This window comes from Meriones unguiculatus, chromosome 15, assembly GCF_030254825.1.
Source record: "Meriones unguiculatus strain TT.TT164.6M chromosome 15, Bangor_MerUng_6.1, whole genome shotgun sequence".
NCBI classification, from domain to species: domain Eukaryota; kingdom Metazoa; phylum Chordata; class Mammalia; order Rodentia; family Muridae; genus Meriones; species Meriones unguiculatus.
Window position 1 is genome coordinate 64,111,730 of NC_083362.1, and position 20,900 is coordinate 64,132,629.

Here is a 20,900-nt window from a genome sequence, read left to right on the forward strand (position 1 = left end):
GTGGGCTAGCAAAGAGAGGTAACTGAACAAGCCCATAAGCAATGTTGCTCGACAGTCTCCCCTTCAGTTCCTGCCCCGGCTTTTCCTTGATAATGAACTGAACTCTGTAAACCAAATGCACTGTTTCCTCCCCAGGTTGCTTCCAGTCAGTGTTTTATCAAAGCCACAGAACAACAGGAAAGAAAACTTGCACAGTGGGCAATGGTGGGTCTGTGCGAGTGATTGAAATTGACACTTTCAAGACGTGAGAAGGGCAAGCCACAGAAGTGATTGGGTAGAAGAATCAAAAAGTGCAAAGGCCTTAGTACAGTGACCAAGGAGGCTTGGGCCTGGAACGAATAGATAAGAAGGGAGAGAAGCGAAGAGATAAGGGACAGACAGAAAGTGGGGCTCATGTATGTTGGCACATGTAGCTGGCACGAAGTACTTTAGCTTCTTTAATGAATCATCAGGGTAGTCACTGAACATTTTGAGATGTAGAATATACTCGCAGATCCAAATATTAAGCGCAGGAACATCTCAAGCTGGTATAACACAGAAATCGGATGGTTGGTACCAAGGCCTTAGGTATGGGTAGGAACTTGGTGAAATGCTTTGAACGGGCTTGGGAAGATGATGTGGTTGTCACCGTCAGTGGCCAACAGAGCCACACGGTACTCAGGGTGACTGTACCTGTCCAATATGATAAGGCATCGACAGCTGCTCTGTTATCATTCTCCTGCAATGCAATCCTTTCCTGGAGTAAGGGGGGTTTGGGGTCTTCCTCCTGTTCCCATACTCCAGTGAATGGAGTTAGGGTCCTCTCTCATGAGGAAGAAGGATGGTTTGAAATGATGAAATGCTTCTGGTGAATGAGGGAAAGACTTATGATTGCTGGGAGGGGAGATGACAGATAACTTTGAGGAATGGATGGTTGATTGCGAACAATGAGAACTAGTGGAGGCTGGGGAGGTAGCTGGCACAGAAAGGAATAAATCAGGCAATATTGTGACATCATTAGAGTATCATCAACTGGCAAGGAACTGAATAAACAATGTGCAGGCAGGGCAGGGGATGTAGTCCAATTTGTAGTGTTGGCCTGGCACATACGAAGCCCTGGGTGCCATCCCTTGCACTATAAAAATTAGGCGAATGGCTCTCTGGCCTCGGCAGCAGAAGCAAGATGACGAAGGGAACGTCATCCTTTGGGAAGCGTCGCAATAAGACGCACACGCTGTGCCGCCGCTGTGGCTCTAAGGCCTACCACCTTCAGAAGTCGACTTGTGGCCAAGGTGGCTACCCTGCCAAGCGCAAGAGGAAGTATAACTGGAGTGCCAAGGCTAAGAGGCGAAACACTACCGGGACTGGTCGGATGAGGCACCTAAAAATTGTCTATCGCAGATTCAGGCATGGATTCCGTGAAGGAACGACACCTAAACCCAAGAGGGCAGCTGTTGCAGCATCCAGTTCATCTTGAGGATTTCAATCAGTCATAAAATAAATGCTCTGGTTTCAAAGACAAAAAAAAAAAAAATTAGGCAAATGGTGCATCTCTATAATCCTAGCACTTGGGAGATGGAGATAGGAGATTCTGGAGTTCAAAGTCATTCTTAGTTACATAATGAGCTCAAAGTCAGCCTAAGATACATGGGACTCTGTCTCCAGAGCAAATAAACAACAAATACAAACAAAGAAAAGGGCAATAATGACCCCTTACTGATCATAGCACCTCTGAGTAGTTAATTAAGAGCTCATCACTTTGATTTCTTCAGAGATACTCCCACATCTCAATTTTTCTTTTTTAACTTTTTTTTAAAGAGACTATAAGCTCATTATAACATTTTTCCTTCCCTTTTCTTTCTCTAAACCCTCCCATATACACCTCCATGATCTCCTTCAAATTCATGGTCTTAAAAAAAAAACTTGATTGTTATTGTATGCATATATATGTATAGACATATATTTATATATTCTTATATATAGATTCTCACTTTGTCTGTATAATGTTACTTATAATGTGTGTTTTCAGGGCTGACTGTTTGGCCCTGAGCAACCAATTGCTGGGCTCCTATCCTCAGGGAGGGCCACCCCTCCTGTTCCCAGCTTATTCTTGTCCTGATTCCTTCTTGGAAACAGCCTGCTATCTTAAACTGATATTAATTTCCCTGGACATTGGCTTACTACAAACACAGAAACGAAAAAGGAGAAAGAGAACTTCTATCATACTTCGTCATTTATCGGAATTATCACTGGGGAGGAAAATGTCTAAACATTTTCTATTTCAATCACAGATAAAATGCCCCGTGGGTAAATATCTTAGATTGTGGAGGACACACATGTCCATGGTGGATACCCAGCTCTCACAGTGTAAGGCAAAAGTGGTCAGAGTGTTCAAGTAAGTGTTCTCAAAAACCTTCATTTACAAGTGGGCTTGATCTGGCTCTTGTGCTACAGTTGGCTAATTCTAGCCTTTTAGGACCATCTGCCTTTTAAAAAAACTATGGCTAATTTGATAAAATTTATATTTTCTCTCTAGTATGTAGATTACTTTTAAGTCTGATTAACAATTTTTTTTAAATTAAACTAACAGGTTAAAACATTTCTTTCTTTGGTCCTTTTTTTTTTAATTTCAAATTTTAGTCTTTGGCAGATATTTAGGGTAGATGTAGGTAATGTTAAAGATTTTAATTGTCTACTTTCTCCTCCCTGAAGGGAATAAAACCCAAAATTCCTGCATCATCTTTATGCTACATCAGCTCCGTCATTACTAGTTTACCATCGCCAATGCAGTGAAAAAGTAAAAATTAATTTTCTTTCGTTTGAGTCAAAGCGTCCCTATGCCGTGATACAGTGCTAAAGCAAAGCTGTAAAGTTAATGGAATATTGTACTGTGCAGGATGCTCCTTTGTTTGAGAAAGAAAACTGGCCCTTCCTCCATGGTTTGAACGCTTCATAGCAACCATACCAACTAGATCAGCGATTAACAGCAGAACACCAGATAAAAAACGGGAGCAATCCGGTCCTCTTTTGCAGAGAGGAGAAATCCCTACTGCAAAAGCTCAAACTCCTTTTCCATGTCGGCTTAATCCTTAGGTAAACAAATGCTCTTGCTTCTAAATCTTGAATTGAGAGACACGTTTTGTTTTTTTTTTTTTTTTTTTTTTTTTTTTAAAGAGCGACGTTTACTCTGTCTGCCGTGGGAATGGTTAAAATCTTGACAGCCCACTAGTGGCCTCCGGTTTGGGTGACAGCTGCCATCGCTGCGGAGCCCGTCCACAGAGCCGGGGTGAACTTTATTGGTAAACTGCTCCGCCGAGCCACCGGTGTTTCGCATCCACTTCCCACTTGTGTCTGCTGCCATAGTTTAACGCTTTATTTCGCCAGCCTTGACAAAGGCAGAGGCTCCATGCTTGTTCTACAGCAGACAGCTACTGGACGGAGGCTTTCCTAGGACCGTGTCTACAAACCGAGGCTGCCTTTTCACCTTTGATTTTTTTTTTAATTTATTTTATTTTAGTAGAATACAAAACAACAACGACAAAAACCAAACACTTCCCTTTCTGGCATCATCTGCGTTTAGGAAATGGAGATGACAATCGTGTTCCGACGTTTTCCTATTCAGCAGAAGGCAGAAGGAGCGCGCTTCTCCTTCTTCTCACGAGCTTCGCCAAGCGAGACGGGCGGCAAGCATTTTTGAGGCATTCCCAAGCATGCCCCAATTTGTGGAGACGGCCCTGGTACCATGGCATTTTCTGATGACAACAGCTCCCAGGGCGGCTGTACCAACGCTGCCGCTGATATATCCATTAAAAAGAGAAGCATGTGAAATTCCAGATTTGAAATTCAATAAGGAATTCAGAGGAAAAGTCTTGCTTTCAGGCCATCTCCTAGCTAAATGAATAAATGAATAGGCAAACTATTGCATTAAAAAAAAAAAAAATTCAAAAGCAACCAAAGGAGGCTTGGCTCACTAATGTTTGAAAATAGCCCCGTCTGGAAAGGTATGCTTTTAGACTAAGAAAGCAGAAAAAAACTAATTAGACAAGAAGTAACCGTGAACAAACATGTTAGCAGAACCAATAACTGGAACTGATCAGCTATTTCTCTAATTGTGCCAGCTGGACAGCTATGATGCGCTTAGCAGAGTATAATTACTAATTTCTATTCCATACCCCAACCCTTTTCTCTCCTCTTCCTTTTGCAGAAATACTCAGGCATATGCCACTTAATAAATAATAATAAGCACTCCGTAAAAGCAAAAAATGAGCAGGAAGAAGAGACAGCTTACGTAAGGTGACTTTTTTTTTTTTGTGAATGATCAGGAGGTTGAGTGAGTTCACTCCTTCAGTTGGGCTGATCAGCTATCAAGGAAATGTAGCAATATCTTCATTTAAATGCTATTATGTGTTCCCTGGGCTAAGGCCGCCTTCCATAAAAGGAGGGACAATTTACTTCACTACTTTATCATGGGCTTCCTGGCATTTTTCTCACTTGTAGAGCTATGATTGATTTCACCTCAAAGCACTGTGCCTCCTATGATGTGAAGCCGTGCAGTTCAGTCGTCTGGTGCTGTTAGGAGAAATTAAAATGGACTACAGTTTGTGCATGTGAAAGGAACAGAGTTGAGAAATATTTCCTTGTTAATTCAAAGGGGGAACAATTCCTGGTTCAATTGATTTGTACACTCCCCTCTCCTGCCTTCCAAATGACAGCAAAACAAAGGTCTGTGAGCATGTAATAGACTGGAGAGGCCGGTGTTTAAAAGTCTGAGTTTCGCTGTGTGTAACCCAAGGAAGCTTATCATTTCTGACACACTGCTGTGGGAAACAGGCCTCTTCAGGGCACTTGTCACTGGGAAAAGTGACGTGTTAAAGGAAATATGAACATAGGGACTGAAGGGCGCACCACAAAATACTGGGAGATCCTGATAAAGTAAGGGTTTACCGAAAGAGTTGCTTATTCAGAGCTTAAACATTTTTTTTTGGATTATTTTCTCTTTTTCAAGACAGGTTTTCTCTGCAGAATAAACCTGATTGTCCTGGAACTCACTTAGTAGACCAGGCTGGCCTCGAACTCACAGCGATCTGCCCGCCTCTGTTTCCTAAGTACTAGGATTAAGGCATGCGCCACCACTGTGTTTTGCTGAGAGAAAAATGTTTCCTCAATTTATTTTGAACAAAATGAAAGAACTCATAATAATAAAGGCCTACATATGTTTTCTCCAACATGAAAACAATTTATGAGAAGAGGACAGAAAAATAACATTTTGGGTGACAAAGGGTCTTAGTTTCATTGTTTTGTTTGCTTTTGTGTTTCTTTCCTTTTCTTTCTGTTTTACTTTTTCTTGGCAAGATCTCATGTAGCTCAGGCTTGGCCTGGAATGTGCTATCAAGTTGTCATCTTGAATTTCTGATCTCCCGTCTCCACCTCCTGAGGAGGTGGTGCTACCTAGTGACCCAAAGTAGGAATAGCTTGGGCTTTGCGCATGCCAGGTAAGCATCCAACCGAGCGGGATCCCTGGCTTCCGGCCCGTTTTTTCTTTTCACATGGTTCCATGGTTCTACAGTAACACCTACTTTCCTCAGGACAGTGGGGAGACTGAAGCTGCATGGGGCTCTGGATGCCTGCCTTCTCCCAGCCCCGGAAAAGGGTTCTTTTTCCTTCCGTAATGTTGTAGGAAGAGAACCGTTACTCCACCTATCGTCATAGCCAACGATACATTTAAACGCTTGGGTTTGCCTCAGCTCGGAGTAATTTAACAAATGCTTACTGTGCAGCTTCCGCTGTCTAGCCTACAGGAAGGCAGGTATTTTTGGAGACCCCACCACCACCTTCCAGTTTCAGGAGGCATTCATAGTGTGTTTCCTTCATCTGCAGATTTTCAGATGCAAAATTATCCCAAGGTATTCCTGCTTGAGATCACTAGCTAGTCTGACTCAAATGGCTTGCATGTGAGTGGCGCAGAACCCACTTTTAGCATCCATAGTTTGTGTTCTGACTTTGGATAGGTTATTGGACGTCCTTCAAGGTTCACAACCCCCGTGAGCTCATGAGATATATAGTATTTATTTATCTCGTTATATTTATTCTCGGGGGTGAAAAAAGCAGAATCAGTCTTCTCCAGCAATGAGTGCCTCCTCCTCCCTTAAACAATCCCAAGGAGATCAGCCTTAAATACATAAGATCAATACTAAGATTGCAGTGTATACAAACTTGAGAAGGCGTGGGGAGAACACGAGAAGACTTAGAGAGAGAAGAGAAAGGGGAGGGATGACGTAAATAAAGCACTCATACGAAATTCTCAAAATTAAAAAAAGTAATAAGCCAAAGTTACCCCCTTTTCCCCTTTTCCATGTAGGTATCCATGCACCCACTGTCACTCGTTGAAAGGACAATCTGTCCTTATCTTATTGAATGGTCCCGACACCCTTGTTGAAAATCACTTTTACATATCATGAGGCTTGGCCTACACTGCATCCCACTGACCTGTATGCCCAACTTTTTGTCACGATCGTACAGTTTTGACGACAGCATCTGTGTAGCATGTTTGAAGTCAGGAAATGGGAGCTCTGCAGCCTTGTTTTTAACAAGATGGCTTTGTTGATTAGGTCCCTGAGATTCTAAACCATGTCCAGGCAAGATGCTCTGTGTTTGTACAAAACATCACTGGGATTTTGACAGTAATTAACACTGAATCTGAAGATTACCTTGGGTAATACTGACACTTTAGTGATATTGTCTCCCATGACATGAACATGGGATATCTTGATATATATGCAGATAGTGAAGTGGCTACAATATCAATCAAGTAAGTGTGTCCTTTACCTCACATTTTGTGGAATATGACATCAAAAATCTACTTTTAGCCACAATCCCAAGTAGAATTCAAATTATTAGCTTCATGCATCTGGGTTATTTTGCTCAGCATGGTGGCTTCCAATTTCACTCATTGTGTGTGTGTGTGTGTGTGTGTGTGTGTGTGTGTGTGACAAATGGCATGGTTATGTGTAATGAAGTTGAATTATATATATCCATTATACACGTGTCTTGCTTCATCTACTCATTGGCTGGTTGCTTCTGTACCCTGCTTTTTATGGTAGATGCTGCATTGAACATGGTTGTGTGGCTAACTAGTAGGTAGTGGCTTTCTTTCAGAGAGATGCCCAAGAGGATTTCTGACTCACACAATAGTTCCCTTTTCTATTGTTTTATATACTTTTAGTTTCAACTCATTGGTGCTCTTAGATCTACTGAGTCTCTTGTAGGCAGCCTACAGTTAGATTACTACCCTCTCTCTCTCCCGACCCACACACTGTGGTCTGTTTTCTGTAATATGGGGTGTTTTCATTGCTTCATGTTTCTTATTATTTCTTCATTGTTCCTACCTTTTATATTTAGTTCAAGTTTTCTAGGAAAGTATTTTAATTTTCTTCTTGTATACATTCTACACATATTTCCTCATGGTTACCATGGAGATACTATTCAATATGTTAAGGTTATAATACCATACTTGGAATTTTTACCATATTAGCTTTGATAGTATACAAAATCTCTGGGTTCTTTATAGAATCATCCTCATCTGTTGACATGAAAAACTATATTTCTACATATTATGTGTCCAATAGCATCAATAAATAATTTTAAGGCACCTGTTTCTTCAGTAGAGTATTAAATATTGTGTTACAAACTTAACTTATAGAAATGCTCGCTTCTATAACTACGGTGAAGATTATCCACTTTTGACTGAAATTCGCCCCAAATTAACCAATAATAAACTCACCAAGTCTTTTCTAGTGTAATTATTTTCTGAGTATGAGAAGCTATCTCTCACATTTGTTTTCAACCTTCCCTTTCTCACCTCCTGTGTGTGTGTGTGTGTGTGTGTGTGTGTGTGTAGCCTATGTGCATTTTTAGGAGCCAAGAGTTGTCTGTTTTATCCATCTATCATCCACATTTCCATTTTACGTCACTTGAGTTATAGGCGAATGAACAACTTTTTTAAAGCTTGTAAGCAGGTGATGGGGATTTTTGTTTTGTCTGGTCCTCATGCTTTCACAGCAAGCACTCTTAACCACTGAGCCATCTCACCAGCCCTCACATCTGTTTTCTTCTTGCTTACACTGCTAAGAATTAACCCAGGAACCCAGGCTCCATAAATGTTAGGCAAGCACTCCATTTATGACTGAGCTTTAATCCCAACCCATTTTAATATTTTTAGAATTATTAATCCAGAGACTCAAAGATCTTCTTACCCCTTTGTCTCACCTTTCTTTCTCACTGAGATAATATTTGACCTCTTCTTCTGCCCTCTGTAGTTTTCATAGTAACTCAAAGAATCATGAACAGTGTGTTTGTGTAATATTGTTTTATATGGTTAAACACATACATAATATTAACTATCATTATAAGTCACAATTATCTTCTGTAGCTTTCGTGTATCGCAGTCATTTATGCTTTCTTTTATTACTTTTATAATTTAATTTTATGAATATATTTCTTGTAACTATATTATACATTAAAATAAATTAGTATGTCTATATATGATTTATTTCTGGTTTTTTACTTTTCAAACCATTCTCCCATGAAAATGACTGTAGTCTGAACAGGACCTCCACAAGGAGAACAACAGAACCAAAATATCTAGGCCCAGGGGTCTTTTCTGAGACTGATACTCCAACCAAGGACCATTCATGGAGATAACCTAGAACCCCTGCACAGATATAGCCCATGGCAGCTCAGTGCCCAAATGTGTTCCCTAGTAAGGGGAACAGGGACTGTCTCTGACATGAACTTAGTGGCTGGCTCTTTGATCACCTCTTCCTGAGGGGGGAGCAGCCTTACCAGGCCACAGAAGAAGACAATGCAACCAGTCCTGATGAGACCTGATAAACTAGGGTCAGAAGGAAGGAGAGGAGGACCTCCCATATCAGTGGACTAGGGGAGGGGCATGGGAGGAGATGAGGGAGGGAGAGCAGTATTGGGAGGGGATGAAGAAGGGACTACAGCTGGGATACAAAGTGAATAAACTGTAATAAATAAAAAAAATACATTAAAAATAACCACAAAAAAGAAAATTATTGTAGTCATCTTACCTATGTAGGGATTTTTCTGAACAATATATCTAGAAATTACAACCACAGGGCTGTAGAGTATATGTATTTTTAATTTGACATGATTTTTGACTAATATTCCTATATGAAGGTTTACATTTCTGGGAAGCCCGTAAATATTTTTGTTTTCCCATATTCCAACATTGCCATGTGCAATGTGAGGCTTCCTTAGATGAAATCAAGATCTCACAGCTTCGTTAACATTTTCCCAGATAAACTAGTAAGATTTTTTTTTTTTTTCTTTTCTGGAGCCTTGAGTTGTGAGTGGAGTATAGCAGCAGGAAGAAAAGCCTGTTCACAAACATCATTTCTGTGACACTTAGAGGTCCTGGAATTGTCCTGTCCCATGGATGTTTCACTGATTGTACATTTCCTGTGTGATGACAGACTAAATATGATGGTTAGTGCTAATAACCAATTTGGCAGGATCTAGAATCACCTGAGTGGTGGGCCTCTGGGCTTGGATGAGGGGAGTCATTTTTATTATGCTAACAGAGGTGGGACCGTATGCTCACTGTGGATGTTTTGCCTATCTGCAGATCTGTGTACCACGCGAGTGCCTGGTCTCCCTGGAAGTCAGAGAAGAGCACTGGATTCTCTGAAACTAGAGTTACAGACGTCTGTGAGCTGCTACCATACCCAAAGTGCTCTGGAAGAGCATCCAGCACTCTTAACCACCAAGTCCTCTGTCCATCCAGCTTTGCTGCTTCTTGATTAAGTTAAGATGAACTCAAGGGCTTAGAAGGGGCTGAAAGGGTGCCTGGCAGTGCTACATAAATGTTTGTTGTTGTTTTACTAACAGCCGTACTTATTTTTATGCTTAGTTGACTATTTTCGTTTTTGTTGTGTTTCTCTGTATAAAACATTTTCCCATTTCAATTTTTTTTAAATCTCTTTGATTCATTTCAAATGAAATTAATCACGAAGAGCACTGTGGTAAAATGCAATATATTTGAGATTCTCAAAGAGCACAAATGAAAATAATATGCACTAAAAGCACAGAATAAGACACTTAATACTGAGGACATTTAATGTGTCTCTAATAAAATTTGCAAAAGAAGAGAATGTGAAGGGAGAAAAAAAATGACAGACATTTTAGGATTAAAAACAATATTTTGGGAGCTAGAAATGTAGTTTATTGATGCTCTGGGTGCAATTTCCAGGACTAAACGAAAATGAAAAACAAACATCTAAACAAAAAAACCAAAGACATTACTTGAGGGGACATACAAATGGCCAAAAAGGACATGAAAAAATGTTCAACATAATGAATCACTAGGGACATTCAGATCAAAGCTGCAGTGATATACCGCCCAGTGAGGCTACAGCTATACAGCTGTAAGTGCAGCTCTGGGGCTGAGGAGGACAGTGGAGATGTGAACACTCTAAACACTTGGCCAAACAATTTATCCCAAACTGCCAGCCCCAGATTCAATTAGAGAACGTGTCTCAAAAAGTAATGGTGGAAACCAACAGAAGATGTCTGCCCCTGGACACCATATGTGCATACAAAGGTGATCACTCCATGCAGATAGGTACAGGCATGGAACACACACACACACACACACACACACACACACACACACACACACACACAGAGGGAGAGTAAATTTAAAAAAACAAAACAAAAAAACAACCATACATTTAGAAATAAAATTTGAAAAGAAAGGGCTAGAGAGGTGTGGCTCAAGCCAGTAGGCTCACAACCAAGATAAGGCCAAATTAGAAAAGGAAAAAAAAATAAAAATAAAAAAAGCCCTCAGGATAAAGATATGCCTTGCATATGAAGCAGGAAAAATTGACAAGGCCACACCTAGACACCCGATAGTATATAGGCTTGAAATGTTGCTCAGAGTATCATGGTTTGAATGCTTGTTTCCCCAGCTGCTGGTGCTAATTTGGAAGGCTGGAGCTTTAGAAGTGAAGGTCTGGCTGGTTGAAGAGGGTCACTGAAGGTGAGCCTTTGGAGAACCCTAGTTCTCCTCGTATGCTCCCTGATTTCTGATTGTTGCGATGTGCAGAGCCTCAGACAGACAGTTACACTGTCATAAACTGAGCTGCCCAAAATTGGTTTCCCCATCATTATGAGCTGACACTCTCTTGAGTCATAAGCCAAAAAGAAATTTTTCCTCATTAAGTTTTTTTCCCAGCTATTTTGATCAAAGAGATGCCAAGTAACTAATACTGTAAGTCGGGGAGGGAGAGAGAATCCAAAATCTACTAATCCCATTGATTTTTATTTCCTAAATTTTTACTGGCTTAATTTTTCTTTTCTTGATAATTATTGGAGGGACATAGCTCAGTGGTTAAAGCACTTGCTGAAGGGGAGTGAGGATTGGAAGTTTAGAACCCTAAAATTCACATATACGTTGAGTGGGTATGGACGCCCACTTCCGATTTCAGCCTTGGAATGTGGAGGCCTGGGGGCCACATTCAAGATGGCCATATGGGCAAGCTCTGGGTTTGGTTGAGAGACTCTGCCTCAGTGAATAACGTGGAAGACCAACTGAGGAATCCTGGCATCAAAATCGGGACTTTACCTAAAATAAACACACCACAACAGGTACACATTTACAACAAAACCACATTTATAACAAACACATATACAGAAAACACAGAAAAAGAATATTTTGTATGGATTCTTATGGCAATTTTTCTTGAACGACAGCCTAGCAGAATATTAAGTTTGAAATGGACCGTTCTTCCTCTTATTTCTAGAGTTGATAATGCATGGTCTTGTGGCTTTGAATAGAGCTCATCAGAAGTCCCTTGTCAGTAAAATTTTTATTCATTTAAGGGAAATATATCAAAGTTATAACTAATTTAAAATATTCTTTTTAATGTATTATAATAGTAATAAAAAGGTAACTAAGTGAAATCCAAAGACATGTAAGATCTTTGTGAAGAAACTCATAAAACATCTTCAGAAAGATCTCTGTTCCCTCATGCATAGTCTATGTCCATGAATATTCATAATGTATATATGGCCATAGGTACCTTGTGTATGCATAATAGAGGTATATGTGATTGGGGCATTTCTTTCTATGCCAATAAATATTTCATCATTCCCTTTAATAAAATGTGGCAAGCACATTTTATAATTCGGATGGAACCAGGAAAGGCCAAAAATAAGGTAATTTTGAAGAATACTCAGAAAGTGAAGACTTTTTCTCCCTGGTAAACATATGGAAAATCATATAATGAAGAGAGTGTGACATTGGTAAAAGGCTGGAATAGGAAACGCGTGGACCGGAATAAGAAATTCCTGTTAATTTATGATCTGCTCATCTAGCTTTCTTTCTCCATTTAAAAATTAGCTTTGCGAGTTCACACGGAGGGAACTTTAGCTTATTACTGCTTTTCTTTGTCTATGCCTTTCTTCATCTTTTCCCCCTTTGTGCAAGACTGTATCAAACATCTTCACGGACCATCATCCAGCCTCCAGAGGTAGTTGCCAAGACCCTGTTATGCTGTGGGCACTGGCTGGGGCATGGCAGGCGGCTCTGCCTTCCCACCCTCCTGGTCTGAGATGGGGGATGGTGAGCCAGCGTTTTTCTTTAGGTTCCTCTATGCTCACATGATCAGGCAGAGACTTCTTGGGAGCCCATCTTTGCACTTGGGTCCCAGGGTAGCAAGAGCTTCACTCTGACGCCCAGCACATGCTGCCTGAGGAGCACATGGCACACAGCAGTGTCAACACAGCAGTTGACAGGGTCTCCACCACGGATCATCAGATCATCGGAAGCTTCATGGACTTGGTCCTCTGCCCTCGGAGCTTCCCAGATGCCATGAACTCACAGCCCTTGGCCCCACTCTCCATAATGAACCATAGCAGGCCCTTGGCACAGCAAGCCTTCCTAGGAGTCTGTGACATAGAGGCTCTGCCACGGCAATGGCACACAGACCTCTTGTGGCCACCTTTTCTGCATGAAGTCCTCCACTGCCCTCAGGGAAGCCGGACCTCTTCTGGATCACAGCAGTCAACTCTCTGATCCGACCACCCTTCTCCTCAAGGTGGCTAAAATAATAATTACTGTTCCGGTTGGTGTAACTCGGATTTCAACTCCAGAGTTGCCATCCTCAGCCAGCTCCTGAACGAGAAACTCATTCAGTCAGCTTTGAAGATGCCATCAGTCACAAACTCCTCCCCTGGAAATGTATACCACCATCTTGCAGCCACACATCACCAAGAGGATACGACCTTTCTTCACCTTTTTAAATGCTGATTTTTCCATTATGGCTCCTCACTAGAATCAGGTATTAACATGTGTTTGGGGGAACCTGGTTTGTAGCGGTATGAGAAACGTTCCAACAGGGATGTCTAACCTTTTGGCTTCTCTAGGCCACACTGGACAAAGAATTGCCTCAGGCTGGACATTGCAGGTTCAGTACAGTGAGCTGCTTGATTCCTGGTTATAAGAATGTTAGGATGTGGCCTCCTTTAGGGCCTCCATGAACTCAGAGCAGCAGCTTTCATTTTTCTTCTTTTAATACCAAGAAAGCCCCATCAGCTACTGTCTTCAGACATTGCTCTGATCCTTTGCCTCAGGGACTCAGATTCCACTATCCTTTAGAAACTGCATCGTCAGCCACAACCATCACTTTCCAGCAAGAATCCAGGAGGCCAGAGGTGGTCAGCTCTATTCCTTGTTTCCTCAGCCTCCAATTTTTCCTCAGTGTTTGTGGAGTGTTTGAATCACTGGGCAAGAAGATACCACAAACCCAAGTCGATGACACCATCTTGAGCAGCAGTCTTTGAAATTGCCATAAACTTTCTTTGGAGTTTCCTCCCAATGAAATGAAAGAGCATGAATTCACATCTATGCTAAAAAAAAAATTGTAAAAGCATCTAATTTGAGAAACTGGAGAGTCTGTTGAATCCTAAGCAAATTCAATAAGTCCCTCTTTTGGCGTCTTTGTATATGAGAGTGAGCTATGAAAATAAAAAAGTTCTTGCTTACATGTGTTCCTACAGTTCCGGCCTGTCCCAGCTTGGCCTATAAATCCAAGCATCTAGTCTTCTGTGGAAAAACTGTGTGCAGTGTTCTCTAAGTTCTGCTGGATCCAAATCAAGGCTCTCTGGTGTATATGCTTGCTGCCTGTAGGCTTGTGATAGCATTGCATTTTAGAGAGTTCCACCAGCGAATGTTGAATGTGAGAAGTCCCAGTCTATCAGCAAATCCAGCTACAGACTGTTAAATATGATAGAACCCACATACTCTCTAGTATGATAGCCAGAGGCTTCCACTGTTCCTCAGAGTAGCTTTTCATAAATAATCACGGCACAGTAAGGTTCCTTTTGGCGCGCCTATGTGTGTGTGGATGTCTGCGTCTATGGAAGCCAGAGGTTGACGTCAGGTGTCTTGCTCTATCACGCCCCACCTTATTTTTATTTTTTTAGACAGGATCTCTCACTCAACCTGGAGCTCCCTGATTCAGCTAGGCTGGCTGGCCAGTGAGCCCTGGGGATCCAGGTGATGTCACCTCACCCTACTGTACCACGATGCTTGGCTTTTACATGGGCACTTGTGATCTGAACGCAGGTCCCCAGGCTTGCATGGCAAGCACTTTACCAACTGATCTATTTCCCTAGCCTCACTTGGATTTTTTTAGTCTTTTCATCTGCACAATGATCTTAATAATAATTATGTCATAGGTTTCTGTGTTTCATGACATGAATTTAAGAAAAAGACAGAGTAGCACCAAGAGAAGAGATGGCTGTTGGGCAATTCTTTCTCTCTCTTTTTGGATAACTGACTTTCTCCCATAGGCCATCCTTGAACCTATGAAATTCTAACAGTGTGGAGAGGGAAATGCTTAGTATGAACTGTAGAGTAAGGTTCATCGGTAGGCAACCAGTGCTACAAATATCTATCCGGACATGGCAAATGCTACTAGAGGCCTCTAATGCCAAAGTATTTTGACCTGAGGTCTAGTCATCTTTCTTGAAGATGTCTAAATGCCCATGTAAAGGCTACCGCAGGAAGACCACATACATCTCCACACTGCCAAAGGACATTTACATTTTTGGGTAAATGGGATTTCCAAGGAGCATAATTCAAGGAGCATCATGAACTGATGTCAGGCTGTAAAGATCAACTGAACATACCATCAGTTTGAACCCTGTCCAGGGACTTCAAGAGTCAGGAGATCTGTAGGCTCCATCTGGCACACGGTTTAACAGTACAGCCTCTGTCCTCCTGCCCCTGGAGGAAATCAGAAGTGGAGTCAGGCTACAGGATTTTGTAATAGGGCTACTTATGGTGGGAGCTCTGGATGAGCCAAGGACTCTTCATGTTGCTAGGAGACAAGTAGTTCCCTTTCATAGTGAAGGATGCTAATGGAGATGGGACAAAGGCATAGCAACTTAATATTTAGGATCTTGGCAGCCTCTGACACAAGCTAAGTGAAATTGCCTCACTTTTCCTACCTGAAAAGCATATTTTAATTACAGTACCTGCTCACGTGGAGTGGATGCGAGATGTAAACATTTTAATATTTCAAGGGCTTAGCACAGGGTCTAGCCTCTAGTCTAAACACAGTGTTTGCAGTGAAATAACTAAGGATTGGAGTGCGTGGCCTGACTCGCAGAAGTCCTCAATTTTGGAAATCCATGTAAAACTTTCAGCCTGCGATGGCAAAGGGAGCTTTTCTTCACATCTTCAAAACAGATGGGCTAGTTTCTTCCCCTGCTAAGATTGTGGGACTATTTCTAGATACGTATGAAAACAGCCAACTGCAGAATGGCCTTAAATTCATGTTGCTTGCTCAGTGATTTATGCAAGTTAAATGCTTGTAGCTGGAAGAGAAAGCAAATTTAGATTAAATTCAGTATTGTCAAAAAGCAGGGAGCCCTTCCTGTATGTCTGGGCCTGTGTGATGAGAATGCACTGCTCCATCTGGGGAGGTGAATTACCTCTCCGGCAGGCAATGTTACCTTCTCCAATTAGGAGCCATAAAAGAACTTGTTTTGTTTTGTTTTGTTTTTTTTTTTTTTGATTCTTTGATTTAAAATGTTCCACTCTCTGTACCGAATGTAATTTGGCATAAGTCGAATTAGACGAGCTACCTTGTCTGCCTAAGTTGCTCTCACCCAAGCATTGATTTGAAACAGCACCTAAAGAGGCAGAGAAAATAAATCTGCCATGTATGTGTGAGCAGCATGGCTCAGAGAGAGCAACTGAAGTCACATAACTGCCAGCTAAAGCAACGGAACCGTTCTAAGGGCTTCTCACCAGCACCAAATTACAGTCTGTCCAAACAGAGAAAATTAAATTAGACTGCTGATAAATTAAACCTCTTCCACTAGTGAGATTGCTCTGCCCTAAAGGAAGTTTTGCTCTGAGGAAATAAGCAGCTTCAATAATATGACAGCTGGATCCAGTATCAAACTTATACTGCTATTAAGAAAGGACGTCCTCCTCTCTCTCCCCTGCTCCTACCTCCCTCAGAGAGAGTGAAATTGGCACCAGCAGGTTGGTTTGACTTATGGATGCTGGAAGACCTGTCTCCGTAGAAGGTGTTGGTGTGCCTATCATTTGAGAACCGTGTTTACAAGTTCATCTCATGAACTTTTAGGAGGCCACATTGGTGGTGTACTACTAGGACAGTACTCAGAGGTTTTAAAGCTGAAAAAAAATGGCTCCCCCACTGCTCTTTAGATTTCAAATGCTCTGGCTAAAATCCTGTTCTTCTAGGTCAAGCTAGGACAGGTGTGGGCAGATGTTCCCTGTAAAGGGAAAAGCAGTAACTAGTTCAGGCCTTCAGGCATTGGGCAAGGGTGGAGGGGTGGAGGCTTTTGGTTCCTGTTTCAGCTCCTGGACCCACCACGGTAGTATACAAAAACAGTCATACACACACAATATGTAAATGAATGGCCATAGCTGTGTCCCCATGAAAGTATTTAAAGATAGAAGCAGCCTGTCATGGCTGGTGTGGGTAAGCAGTTTTAAGACCAAACAACAATGCAAAATCAATGAAATAATGGCTACTTATTTAGAAAAGAACAGACATTGGTTTTCATTTCTTAGAAATAAAACCAATACTGATAAGACAGACGAATAGCACACACTGCCACACCTGGAAATCCCAGATTTCTAAAACCAGTGAAGACAGTTCTCACCTGAGGGGAAAGAGCCAAACATACTCATATGCAGACATTCAGAAAACATGGCACTGAAGACTTCAAAAGTCTTAAGGAATTACTTCAGTCCAATAAATGATTACGTCACAGCTAACACTCAAGGCAGAGAAGGCAGTAGAAGCAACAATCAAAAATAATAAAATGTAAAACTCATATGGATTATAATACAGATTATAATATCTGTTTATATTCATTTATGTAAAAGAATATATATCTCTTTGAGATAGCATATCTACGTTATACCCTGAGTTAGAAACAACTCAAAGTCATTGTTTTCTCTGCGTCATCCATCACCTCTGGCTCTTACAATCTGACCTCCATACACAACAGGACTGAGGCACATGTGAACTCCCAGAGGCTGTGGCAGCATGCACAGGGCCTGAACTGGTTCAGGTCAGATGGGGTCCCAGCACTGAGACGGGGAAGTGAACATAACCAAAAAACTCTCTTCAATTGATACCTGTTTGCAAAAGAAAATTTGTTTTCTCCAGTGGAGTCTCATTTGTTATTTTTATCACACTTCAGGGTAGGTCCAATGCCTAGGAGCAGTTAGCCAACACAAAACAAACTCAATGGTATTTTTGTAGACTTTTTCCCTGACTTCAGTGACCTTCTTTCAGGTAAGCCCCAAAAACAGCACTATTAGCCAAAGACCAAACATTCAAAACATGAGCCAATAAGAAAAGTTCATATCCAAAACACCACACACACACACGTACACACACACACACACACACACACACACACACACACACAGTGCTTTGAAATCTAGATATCTAGATATTGTTAGCCATCATTGAAATTGGAAGGACAGAAAATCAGAAAATAAAGCCATATTTATAAGCAGACATATGTTATCTCCTACATCGATCCGTGGTAACCTCTCTGAAAGTCTTTGCAGTGAGGTACTGCTTGGTTCACTCTGCATAGTGAAATTGTCCATACTCTTTATTTCATTCTTAGTCTGCGACTATATTCTCTAACTTTCTGTAATGACCTTATAAAATTTATGGAATAGAAAAACAATAAAAAGTACTTTGGAATTAAATTTAATTTACGGGCAAATTAATTTTATACATGAACAATAATGCTTCTCAAGCAATTGGGCAATGAGCATGCATAAGCTTTAAAATTATTCATACTCTGACTCTGTCATTGTGCCTTGGGGAATTGACCCTAAAACATTGTCTTTGATGCACAAAGATCTCTGTGTAGAAAAATTATTTACCAAAGTTTTATTTACAACAATTCAGAATTGAAATAAACATTTATCTAAGTTTAAAAATGCCATTTCTTAAAATACTGTGGAGCAAAAGGTGGAAGTACACAAGTGTTTGTAGTAGTGAGGAAAAACACTTGTGGAAAAGTGAAGAATCACAATTACAGGTAAGTGTTCTCTCTGTGATAAAATTTATATAAACTGTATACCTTAATATTTTTATAGTTTGAAAAATTTATGTTGTGTGTCTCTTTGTGGGAAGGTACACATACAGAGATCAGAGGAGAACTTATACGTCTCAGTATTTTCTTCTACCACGTGGATCCAGAGAATGGAACTAAGGCTGTCTGGGCAAAAGTATCTTTAGCAATTGGGACATCTTGCAGGCCCCACCCTATCTGTTTAAAAAATGAAAACACAAGAGAGAAGAATCACTTGGGATGTAACTCAGTCTGTAGAGAGCTTGCTAAACTGGCAATGGGCCTTGCGTTTGATCCCCAGTAGCCTAGTATGGTTTCCTAAGTGTGTAATGGCAACACTCAAGAGTTGAAGGCAGGGATTCAAGATTATCTTTCACAACATAGAAGTTCTAGGCCAAGATGGGCTGTATAAGACTCTGGGGGTGGGGGTGAGGGGAGGAGGAAGCAGCAAGCATCAAAGCCTGCCCTCCATTTCTTGGTGAGTAAAAAAATGTCCTTTCCATCCTCGTGGTGAGATTAGATGAAGCTTGAGATAATACATGAAGGCCAAGTTCAAGTGTCTATACAGAGATAGGTGTTGTACAAGCCAACAACCCTCACAATTGTTCTACTTTCTTGTCCATTGCTTTCGTAAATGTCATGACTGAAAGCAACTTGAAGCAGGACAGGGTTTATTTCACTTACAGGTTACAGTTCACCAAGAGAAGGGAAGGCAGGAACTGAAGCAGAGACCATGAAAGAGCAGTGCGTGATCCTTACAGCTAACTCAGCTTGATTTCTTCCTTCCTTCCTTCCTTCCTTCCTTCCTTCCTTCCTTCCTTCCTTCCTTCCTTCCTTCCTTCTCTTCTTTCTTCCTTCCTTCCTTTCTTTCCTTCTTTTTTTTTGTTGTTTTGTTTTGTTTTGAGACAGTTTTTTTTTATCATTTTTTTAACTTTTATTAATTACACTTTATTCATTTTGGATCCCCCCATAAGCCCCTCCCTCCTCCCCTCCCAGTAACTTTGGATGCCCTGGACTTCCTTTGTAGACCAGGCTGGCCTCAAACTCACAGAGATCCACCTGCCTTGCCTCTGCTTCCCTGAGTTCTGGGACAGCTTGATTTCTTATACCATATAGGTCCACCTGTGGAGAAGGAAGAGCAAGTGTAGGGCAAGCCTCCCACTTGAACCATTAATCCAGAAAACATCCACAGACTTGCCCAAAGAGCTAATCTGGTGGAGGAAATTCTTCAGTTGAGATTCTCTCTTCCCTGATCTGTGTCAAGTTTACAAAAACTAATGACTCCTGGTCTGCTGGGCACACAAATGCATCACTATTCAACCATAACTTTTCCTTTTTCTTTGTTCCCTAAATCACATTGATATTATTATTAAGACCAAACATAATATAACTTGAAAAGTTCCATGGTCTTTAAAAAATTCAAATACTTTAAAAGCTCAACATCTTTTTAAATTATCTTGTCTTCTAGCTGTGGTCACCTCTAAAATTAAAGTTAAATTATTTTCTAGGAGGGAAGTCCAAGGTAACAGTAATAATCAGATCAAAGCAAAACCAAATCCCAACAGCTCAGCATCTGACCTCTGGGCCTCACTTACCACCATCTGGACTCCAAAGGGCCTGGCAGTCAAATTCTCCATCTTGGTCACCAAAACACGTGCAGAACTCCTGCAGTAAGTTTAGCTTCTACAGTCCTGGCAGCTCTGATCTTCTAGGGTCTCCACTGCAATGCAAGATGCACTGTCATCAACAAGTTCTCCTGGCCTCCTCAGGGATTCCAACCCTGCCTCATGGTCCAAGACTCTGCATCTCTCCATGACCCCTTCCATCCTGGAATCTCCTCTGTAACCAAGACTGTATAGCTTTACCAGTGGCCTCTCCTGACCTCTCAAAGTACCAAGCTCAGCTGCTCTCCATGACCCCTTCATGCCTTCAAAACCAGCAACCATGTGGGAGACCCTGGCACATCACCAAGTTTAGCTCCCAGCATTAGCTCTCTCTGGCCCACAGTTCCTGTGTGTTGTACGGATATAACTTATTATTAGCATGACCATGATCATATTTTCATTTTTCTTTTACTTTTAAATAAGATTTATTTTATTTTTATTTTTATGTGTCTGTGTATCTCTGTGTGGGTGTGTCCATGTATGTGTATGCCATGTGTGTATGTCACATATGTGTCTGTGCCATGTATGTGTCTAAGTCTGTGTATCAGTGTGTGTCTCATGTCTGTCTGTCTGAGAAGGACAGAG

The 20,900-nt window shown here is 41.2% G+C and overlaps 1 protein-coding gene, 1 long non-coding RNA gene and 1 pseudogene across 2 annotated transcripts in view; 2 read left to right on the forward strand and 1 right to left on the reverse strand.

Annotated features, from left to right (window-relative positions):
• LOC132647989 (uncharacterized) overlaps positions 1–10,907 on the forward strand; it is a 38,755-nt gene extending 27,848 nt beyond the window's left edge. The window contains exon 3 of the long non-coding RNA XR_009586311.1: positions 9,629–10,907. This is a non-coding gene — a long non-coding RNA (uncharacterized LOC132647989). The remainder of the gene's footprint in view (positions 1–9,628) is intronic.
• LOC110549418 (large ribosomal subunit protein eL37-like) lies at positions 1,136–1,513 on the forward strand. The gene has a single exon (XM_060367871.1). The coding sequence runs from the start codon at positions 1,163–1,165 to the stop codon at positions 1,454–1,456; it is 294 nt and encodes a 97-aa protein (XP_060223854.1). The 5' UTR covers positions 1,136–1,162; the 3' UTR covers positions 1,457–1,513.
• A 1,647-nt stretch (positions 10,908–12,554) lies between the features above and the next one.
• Positions 12,555–12,942, reverse strand: LOC110549411 (small ribosomal subunit protein uS3-like; annotated as a pseudogene).
• Between the last annotated feature and the right edge of the window lie 7,958 nt (positions 12,943–20,900).